This window comes from Pseudophryne corroboree, chromosome 7, assembly GCF_028390025.1.
Source record: "Pseudophryne corroboree isolate aPseCor3 chromosome 7, aPseCor3.hap2, whole genome shotgun sequence".
Taxonomy (NCBI): domain Eukaryota; kingdom Metazoa; phylum Chordata; class Amphibia; order Anura; family Myobatrachidae; genus Pseudophryne; species Pseudophryne corroboree.
This window is the reverse complement of record NC_086450.1, coordinates 15,204,916-15,215,253: the sequence shown is the minus strand read 5'-3', so window position 1 is coordinate 15,215,253 and position 10,338 is coordinate 15,204,916. Positions and strand designations below refer to the sequence as shown.

The 10,338-nt window shown below is 35.5% G+C and overlaps 1 protein-coding gene across 1 annotated transcript; it reads left to right on the top strand.

Moving 5' to 3' along the window:
* Positions 1–8,386: 8,386 nt before the first annotated feature.
* LOC134943569 (putative olfactory receptor 2B8) lies at positions 8,387–9,313 on the top strand. Its single transcript, XM_063932337.1, has one exon. The coding sequence runs from the start codon at positions 8,387–8,389 to the stop codon at positions 9,311–9,313; it is 927 nt and encodes a 308-aa protein (XP_063788407.1).
* The last annotated feature ends 1,025 nt before the right edge of the window (positions 9,314–10,338 follow it).

The window sequence follows — 10,338 nt, the reverse complement described above, 5'->3', positions numbered from 1 at the left end:
AATATTAGAACCTGCATTAGGTAAACATAAGGGCTTCTCATAAGTATCTTCAAAAGAAAAGAGTAATAATAAAACTTGTAAAACCATACAGTAAGAGAGCATTACTGGAACTTTGTTAGAATTTTTCCTTGATACGGCTATGATCTGTTTATCAGGGCCGGTTCTTGCCCTTTTGGCACCCTGGGTGGGAAATACGGGCGTGGCTTTATACAGGGGGAGTGGTCAGTTAAACCCCCTGTACAGTAGAGTAGCGCCGCTGAAAAAGATTTTTTTTATTAAAAATAATACTTACTATCCCCGCTCCCTACCACTGCAGACCTCCGCCGGCGCCACTCCTCTCCTCTGATCCAGCATAGACAGACATTAGAGGTCAATTATGACCCCTAGCGTCTGTCAGTCCCACAATGCTGTGCAGTGCGCAATGACATCATCGCGCACCGCACAGCAAAGGTCCTCTCCACGAAGGGAAACTAGATGCGTAGCGTCTAGTTCCCTTCACAGTGGGGAACCAGCGGGACCAGCGGGGGGGGCAGCGGGTAGCGGAGGGGACAGCGGTAGCAGATCTTGCCATGGCGTGGAGCCCTCCAGAAGGCGCCGGCGCCCTCCGGAATGCAGCGCCCCGGGCAAAAGTCCTGCTTGCCCGTGGCAAGATCCGCTACTGCTGTTTATCCACATAATTACTCCATGCTTCTTGTAAGTAATTTAATTGATGGACACTGAATTCATGGAGTTATTCAGTGTTGTTAGCAAACCAAAAAAGTTAGCAATTGGGCAAAAGCATGTTGCACTGCAGGTGAGGCAGATGTAACATGTGCAGAGAGAGTTAGATTTGGGTGGGTTATATTTTTTTCTGTTCAGGGTAAATACTGGCTGCTTAATTTCAGCACTGCAATTTTAGATTTAAGCTTGAACACACCCCACCCAAATCTAACTCTCTCTGCACATGTTACATCTGCTCCACCTGCAGTGCAACATGGTTTTCCCCAATTGCTAACTTTTTTAGTTTCCTAACAGACCTGAATAAGGCCCTCAGTCTATAGCAACTGATCAGTTTCTACTTAACATGTATCTAGCTTCTAGAGAATAGATAGAATCTGATTGGTTGCTATGGACAATATCACCAGTTCTAAAAAAAATCCCACCATAGTAAATATACCCCTAAGAGAAACAGTACATTTTATAAAATCTTGGTAAACATATTCTATAGGATATCATAATCTGACAATAGTGTAAATAACACTGAAACGTTGACATAACCTTGTTGTCTGCTGAGCTGTTTATTTGCCTGAGTACCGCACCTCCTGGACCTCTCTGTTCTGCCCTGCTTGTGCTGACACCATGATGCCTTTATATTATGGTTATTGGGAGTGCCGGACCAACGCCTTTGTGTGTATATATATATATATGTATATATATATATATACATATATATATATATATATACACACATATATATAGTCTTTTTTAATGAACAAAAAAAGCACTAAATCCACTGAGATGATTATTGTCTAGTTGCTCAAATGGGTGGTGATGTTGTATTTTAGTTTCTATTATGATCTAAGGATAATTCTAATCACCTTTTTATATACAGGTTATTTATTAATTTGGATTTTATTTTTTTCATATACATTTTTTTACACCTAGTCTATGTCTATATTTGTAAAAATGTTATGCTTGAAACAAAGTTTGTGTACATAAACAACATTCATTTATGTTTCATAAACACCTTAAACATACAGCCAAAGATAATTTTATACAAATTTTTTTATTTCCAATATTTCACAGGACACATTTAAAATTCCAGAGAAGTAGCAATAAAACAAACAGATATTATACTATAAGTCTTTTCAACACAACAAAAATACTCCCGCACTGGTTAAAGATTAATTGACACTTGTGTTCTTTTTCCCTCTACTTAATCATATCATGTGGTATATACCCATACTTTGATTTATAATAAGTTAGGAGTGCGACCCATAGCTCAAAAACTATAACACATACACACAGAAACAGAAGCTGTTATCTGTGTGCATTAAGAACCTCACAATTAATTAATAAAATACATCCTTTATTCTTATCATTTAAAATGAAGTTATTTTTATTCAGCCATTATGAAATATATTAAAATCAATAGAAAAGGTGAAAAAGGTTGAAGAAAATGTGATTAAAAAAAAAAATTATACAGAGACTGCTCGCTGCTATTTTAAAGAAATTTCTTTCAATAAAGGCTTTATAGCCCCCGCTGGTTAATATAAATCAATGTTTATGAAATGCTGTAAATTTTTCAATTAGCTTCTGCTTTGCTTGTCAGTAAATCACAATTTTCACAATAAAGAGCTTTGAATGTCACATTTAAATACAATGTAGCTACTTATATGTTACAATAAACAATTCTCTCAAATGTTTGTGTTGTTTCTTTTTATTATGAGTGGTCATATACTATATGAACAAGATGGTTACGTGTATCCCTTTTGATATTACAGATATATATATAGAAGATCATCATTGTGATGTATAAATGTCTTATCACACTTAATTCACTGTGCTGGTGTCCTACAGGTCTAACTGTGACACAGCGCCAAGTGAATTTTATAGCAAAATATACTTAATTAAAAATTATACATCCAATAGTAAACTATCATACAGTAAGTAGTATGGTAGTACAGTATAATTATATCCAGCTTATCCTTAAGTATAAATGCTCCTGCACCTATTGTTTCCCAGATGATAACATCACAGTATACTTTTTATTTAGTTGTGTGTCAATTCTCTAGTATTGTTATATACTCTAAGGATGCAGTATGCCGAGTTCTATCTCTGGCACCTGCAGTTTGTCTGCCAGCATCTATGCTTAAGCTGTTAGCAGCTCTCACATGAGAGCCAGACCATGGGGGTCATTCCGACCCATTCGTACGCAGCGGTTAATCGCTGTGGTGCGAATGGGTGAGGAATGCGCATGCACGGCGGCCGCAGTGCGTGTGCGTGATGCTGCCTGGTGACAGGGGTCGCCGGGTTACGTTGCAGCTTAAGAAAAAAGCGGATCCGGACCGTTTGGAGCCGTTTTCGAGGAGTGGTGAGTAAAACACAGGCGTGGAGGGTGGAGGAGTGACATCAAAGCCGAGCCCATCATCGCTGGATCCAACACACAGGGTAAGTAGGTATAGGAATAGTCTTGTTTTGTGTGACTTTTTTTTATCTTAGCAGGGCTGCACAAGTGATTGCAGCTCTGCTAAGCTAAAATACACTCCCCCATAAGCGTGGGCTAGTTGATCGCAGCAGCAGCAAAAAGTTGCTGGCTGCGATCAACTCGGAATGACCACCCATGTGCAGCCGCTCCAGGACAGGTTGCTGTATGTGGCTAGCCGTCCAGCATACGCTCTCACTGCCGTAGCCCTCACCCAGCACCTTAGTCTCAAGATGGTAACTGTGGCGGTGTCTATTATTTATTGAAACATGTACACATTTGTTCACATAACATAATAGCGGTTATTGAAGCATTGCAGTCTCTGAAACGCCTATGTATGTTTCACAAGAGGCTGCTTCATCAGGGCATCAACCCTAATGTCATGATTGATGGGTTTATATTCCCCTCTCTCCGATTTCATTGGTTGTCTATTCTTTTCATATGTTATCATCCCTTTTCACATTCATACCATTCTATTTACACAGTTAAACACTTATACTGTATATATTGGATTTTTATCATACTTTGATATGTAGGTAGATGTTCATAATGGGACCTTAGATAATTTGCTTCATAAAAAGAAAAACATTTTTTTTTTAAATTGTAATAAATAAATATAAATACTTTGTCTGGTTCTTATACAATATGTTATCATTTATCCTAGATAGTTTCCCTTTTTACAGTGGTACAATTATAATATATGATTATTACTGATAGTTCTTCTTCAAAAAGGAAAATATCCTCTTTAATTTTTTTTGCCAAAACTTTACTCTTTGGTAAGAGTTGTATATGATTAAATATCACTACAGTTATATGTATAATTGAGACAACCTATCTTCCATAAGTTTAGGACATTATGCTAATTGTATAATGAATAAGATGGTGTAATATGCCAGTGTTCTTATTAAGTGGTTAGTGGTATCATTTGTGATAGTGTATGTCCTGTGTGAGACATATTTGATATTTAGGTGTTATAGTTATTGGTATAGTATAATAAAATATATTATGGTGGATATTCCTATTATGAACAGTAGTAAAATAGGATCCGATAATTGTTTGTGAGGGACCAAACATGTTATAATTGTTGAAAACCATACAGTGAAATAAGTAAAAATCCTTTAAAACCTATGTACACAGTGATTAAAACAAAATATATTTGCGCTTTGCTATAATTTCATTATATTTATTTCTCTCATCCATATTTGAATTTTGAATATAATACTCGAGCTTCAAAATTTTTATTTGCAGAAAATTGAAAAGAGGATAAGAATATTTTTTAATAAGAATAGTGTCATCATTTTAGTACAGACTTTTCTTCCTATGATCTTAAATATAGAACTATGATGACTCTGATTGTTCCTCTATATTCATCCCTTTGGCAAGGAGTATTTTGTGTAAATATATATATATATATGCCCCCTGCTTCATCATTTATACCTATTATTTCTCATGAATTAGCTCATCTCCTATCCCACCTCACAGTGACCTATATTTTTGAGTAACATAAATTTCCACAATCATTTCACTTTGAATTATATTCCATTCCATCATATGGTCTTCTCCTAGTGTTTGATCCCATTGTATATGTTTAAATTTCTCCAAGTTATATAATATTTTATTCTCCTATTATTTCTCATGAATTGCAAAGCAAATGTCTTGTGGAATGTCTCTCATGATATATAGCATAGATGTTCAGGGATCCTCATTAGATTTTATTAGATTACTATTCCTGATGTTTCACCATTCTCTTCCTCATGTACCTGATTTCCACGGTAAGTATGACTAAAGGTAAGTATGACTATATAAGGTGACAGTCTACATGAGACCTCAACATCATACTGAGAATTCTTAGAAAGAGCATAGATATAAAAACGCTCTACTAAGATTATATTATTTTATTCTCCTCCACTGTTCATCTTGTTGAAATCAATATTATTGTTATGTCTTGTTGAGTGTCCCTCATTAGATTTTATTCGATTGCTATTCTTGATGTTTCACCGCTATCTTCTTCATGTTCCTGATTTTCAAAGTTAGTATGACTAGACATAAGGTAAGTATGTCTGTATATAGGGTAAGGTGACTGTAAAGTCCACATAAGACCTCAATATCATAGAGAAAATTCTTAGAAAGAGCATGGATATGAAAATGCTCTACTAACATTGTATTATTTTATTCTCCCCTACTGTTCAGCTTTTTGAATTCAGTATTATAAGGTAAATAAAATCTATCTAACAAGTAGGTTGTAGACCTGGGTATACATGGGATAGACTCATATTATAAAGTAAATGTAAGGTGGCTAAATTATGAGTATTGCACCTAAATATACTGAGGAAGAACTAATTGGAAGATCATAATTTATAGAGAGGTTATATTACCTTTTATATATTTCAATAAGTTAGCCTATTATTCTAGCAATCTTTATTATTTGTGTGGCCACTTTAAATGGGATAAATACAAGATAATAATGACATTTTTGTATGAACCTGAATACACAAAGCTAAATCCTATTCCAATGGCTGATCTTTCATTCTGCCCCTCCAATTATGCTGGATAATTATTTGGAAAGGCAAAGTATAAGATGTAACAAAGTATCTATACATTTCAGATAATTCAAGATAACTCATTCATTTTATTTGAAACAATTTTATAATTATTCTAAAAAAGAGGAAAATTGATTATATTCATTTAGACCAGGGGTGGGGAACCTCAGGCCCGCGGGCTGTATAAGGCCCGCAAAGCCACTTGATCTGGCCCAGCCAGGCTCACCTTACCGAGGGAGATGCCAGGCACCCGCTGAGATTTTGTTACCAGTGGACACCCAGCTTCTTCTCAGCAGCAGCCGGAAGCAGAAGCTCACTCCTTAGCTCCGACTTCCGGCTAAGGCAGTGTACATGTGTGGCTGTGCGGCACTATGTAAGAGATGTCATGATGTCTCTCCCATAGTTCCGAGGAGTGGATGGCCAGGCGGAGGGCAGTGGTCCGGAAGCAGGAGCAGGGCTGGTGAGTATTGCGTTTTTTCTTTTAATGTGTGTGTGTAAGCGGCGCTACTAAGGGGCATATCTAATGGGGCATAACTACAGGGGGCATATTTAATGGGGCATAACAGCTGACTGGGGGCATATCTAATGGGTCATAACAACTGACTGGGAGCATATCTAATGGGGCATAACTGACAGGGGGCATAGCTACTGACTGGGGCATAACTACTGAGTTGGGGCATATCTACTGGGGGCATAACTACTGAGTTGGGGCATATCTACTGGGGGCAGGCTAATTTTTAAGTTGATAATTTTTGTATGGCCCCCGAAGGGTTTTATAAATATTCAGATTGCTATTGGTAGAAAAAAGGTTCCCCACCCCTGATTTAGACCCTCTGGGTCCACACTATTAATTATAAATATCCACTTGGTTTCTTTTTTCAAGAGTTCCCTCATCATGTCTCCTCCACAAATTCTTAATTGTATTCTTTCCAGACCTATTATTTTTAAACTTTCTGAACTTCCTCCATGTTTTTTAAGGAAGTGACTGGCCACACTTGTTAAGTTTTTGAATCTCAACTGGTACTGTTCAGCATTTTTCACATTTTTGATATGTTCCATCAGTCTTGTTCTTAACTTTCTGCTAGTTAGTCCTACATATTTCAGTCCACATCTACAAGTTAGGCAATATATGACTCCTACAGTCTTGCAACTGATGAAGTCTTTGATAGGGTATATTTTCCCATATCTATCTTCCACTTCTTTACTTTGTTTTACATATTTGCAAATTTTGCAGTTTCCACACTGGAAACATCCCTTAGTTCTTTTCTCATTTTTCTTCTGGTCCTCAAAATGGCTATGGACAAATCGGTCTCTCAGATTAGGGGATTTTCTCCAATTTACAGTATATTGTACTTTTTTCCTATTATTTCTGTCATTGCTTTATCATTTGTGAAGATATCCTCGTGTGATCTTCCCATTCGTTGCAAAAGGTGCCAATAAATCTAATTGTTGATTCTGCTTCTCTGTTTTTATGCTTTGGGAAAATCATGGATCTTCTGTTTGTAGTTGCTGCTGCTTTATATCCTTTTTTAATTGCCTTTTTACTATAGCCCCTCTGTTCTAATCTTTGTCCTAATTATTGGGCCCTTTGTTCGAACCTTTCATCACTGGAGCAATTCCTGTGCATACGCAGAAATTCTCCCTTTGGGACACCTTTGATTGTGGCAGGTAAGTGGGAACTTCCTGCATGCAATATACTGTTACTAGCCGTGCTCTTTCTGTACATATCTGAGATTAACCTTTAATTGAAAGAAAAATATTTAAAATAGAAGCAAGCAGACTCTGTATAAAAGATATTTTTTATTTTAGTCACATTTTCTTCAATCTTTTTCACCTTTTCTATTGACTTTAATTTATTTCATAATGGCTGAATAAAAATAACTTCATTTTAAATGATAAAAATAAAAAATATGTTTTATTAATTAATTGTGATGTTCTTAGTGCACCCAGATAAAAGCTTCTGTTTCTGTGTGTATGAGATATTATACTGTATTTTTAATAATTTTGTGCATGAAAGGAAGTTTTTGTGCATTGAACCATCAGAAATTATTTTGGAATATTACATATTTTTTTTATTTTGTACGTGGGAGACTCAACATGTAAAATAAACTTTGGACCTTTTGATATGTGCTCTTCCAATTTTGCATGTGGAACTCCTATGGCAAGTTACTAGAATGCGTAGATGCAGAAGACAATTTTTTTTTGTTGGGCACTCATATCAATTAAACAATGTAATATTTAAAACATAACTTTTATGAATATTTACCTTAAAATATTGGGTCAACATATGTCTAAAATCATATTAAATCAAGTTTGAATATTGTACTCATCTTGACATATCCATCCTCATAAATGTTGGTGAAATATCAGAGAATTAGAATTTTACCCTCTTGCTTTAATTATTGAACAGCTATTGGATAATCTCAGAGGGTCTGACTGCCTTTGTAAAGCATAAGAAAGTATTAAGGTACTGAAGTCTAGTTAAAATGCATTTAAACCATGGTATTAAACCTCATGTACATCATAAATGTATTTTATCTGTTATAATATTGTGAAGACATTTACAAAGTTCAATGTATAAGAGTTCCTTTGCAGTTTTTACCAACATTAAGCTAAATATTTAGTAACAGATCACTGAGATAATTTTCAATTTTTTTAAGGCATGCCTTGGAAAAATAATACAGTTGTAACAGCATTTATTCTTCTTGGACTTTCCAATGAACCCAGGACACAAGTTATTCTTTTCTTTGTCTTCCTGCTTGTGTATATAAGTATATTAATTGGAAACATTTCCATACTTATACTAATCCTGTCTGATGTCAGTCTTCACACACCTATGTATTTCTTCCTTGGCAACCTCTCATTTCTGGATATCTGCTATTCATCTTCCACTGTGCCGAGGATGTTGAAAGATTTGATGTCAGTAAAGAAAACTATCTCTTATGCTGAGTGTGCAACACAAATGTATATTTCTCTCTGTTTAGGACAATCAGAGTGTATTCTGCTTGCTGTTATGGCTTATGATCGTTATGTAGCTATATGTTATCCATTACATTACACTATAATCATGAGTAAGATGGTTTGTGTTAGATTAGCCATTGGTACATGGATATCTGGGGTTCTTCTCTCTACCTCACTTGTTACTATTACACTCAATGTAAATCGTTGTGGCAATAATGAAATTAATAATTTTTTATGTGAAGTGCCAGAAGTATTATCACTGGGCTGTGAAAACATTTTGTTTGTTGAATTTATTATTTTTGTTATTAGTGTGATTATTCTAATGATACCAGTGACATTTATTGTAATATCTTATTCTCAAATCATTTCATGTATCTTGAAAATTAAATCTGCAGCCAGGCAACGGAAAGCGTTCTCCACCTGTGGATCTCACATGATGGTAGTGACAATGTTTTATGGCTCAGCTATGGCAGCCTACATGAAACCTAGGTCAAGCTCTGCAGGAGGAACAGACAAATTCATTGCTATATTTTATGTAGTTATTACACCAATGCTGAACCCTTTGATTTATTCTCTTAGAAATAATGATGTAAAAGCAGCCTTTCTAAAATTTAAAATGAGATTGTGATTATGCTACTTTAATAATAAGAGTAGGAGTGACAAATCTAGGTTGAAATAAGTGATTCTACTGTACTGTATGTTACTATGTGCTAAACTTTTTGTTTGCTTTTTAAAAATTTAAAATTTGTATTTGTGCTAAATAATTTTGTTATGGTAAATATGAGAGATTTGCACAGACCCCCATATTCTTGGTTTTAATTTTAAAACCAACTTTGTGTTTTGGTTATGGTTACTGAAAAACCACCCTGATTTTGTTTGTTGTACTGATTTTCAATTTATTTTAAAAATTTCAAAATAATTTTGAGCTTTTCCCCCCTATTTTAATTCTTTATCTTATAACAAGACGGTACTATAATAATATCAATAGACAACATTGGCAGCCTCCTTCCACAATTTATCATCAGTTTGGAAATGTAAGGATTACACAAAATGGTAATGATTTATACATAGAAATTGAGATAGTTACTTTGGACATGGCTAATGTATAATGATATTATGTATGTCTAGCTGAGCTCCAGGAGTGGATGAGTGCCAGTTGGCTGTGACTGAACCCTGATAAAACAGAGGTCATCATGATAGCTCACAATACCTTATTGCAGCATAGCCAACCAAAAGGACTTACCTTTGTGGGTTCAAAACTACAAAACACTGAACACATGTGGAATCTTGGGGGTTTATTTACTAAAGTCCTGATTTTGTCCGATTTTGTTTTTTTTCTAAGTGTCAACACAGGAATTTACTAAGCACCAATCTCAGCATTGTTGGGGCTATTCATAATGGTTTTAATGGCAGAGTTAGAAAATTTTAATGAATAGACCATTGATCAAATGCGGCTGTTTGTTCATACAACACAGGAATTTACTATTCATTAGTATTTGGGTGTTTGTCTCTGAATGGTCAATTAACTTCGCAGTTAACCGCAGACCGCAAAGTTCCCATAATTGGTTACAATGGACCGCCACTACGCTACATTGAAACCAGTGCGCTCCTCTGATTGACAATGCAGGAGTGCACAGCCAATCAGGAGAGTGC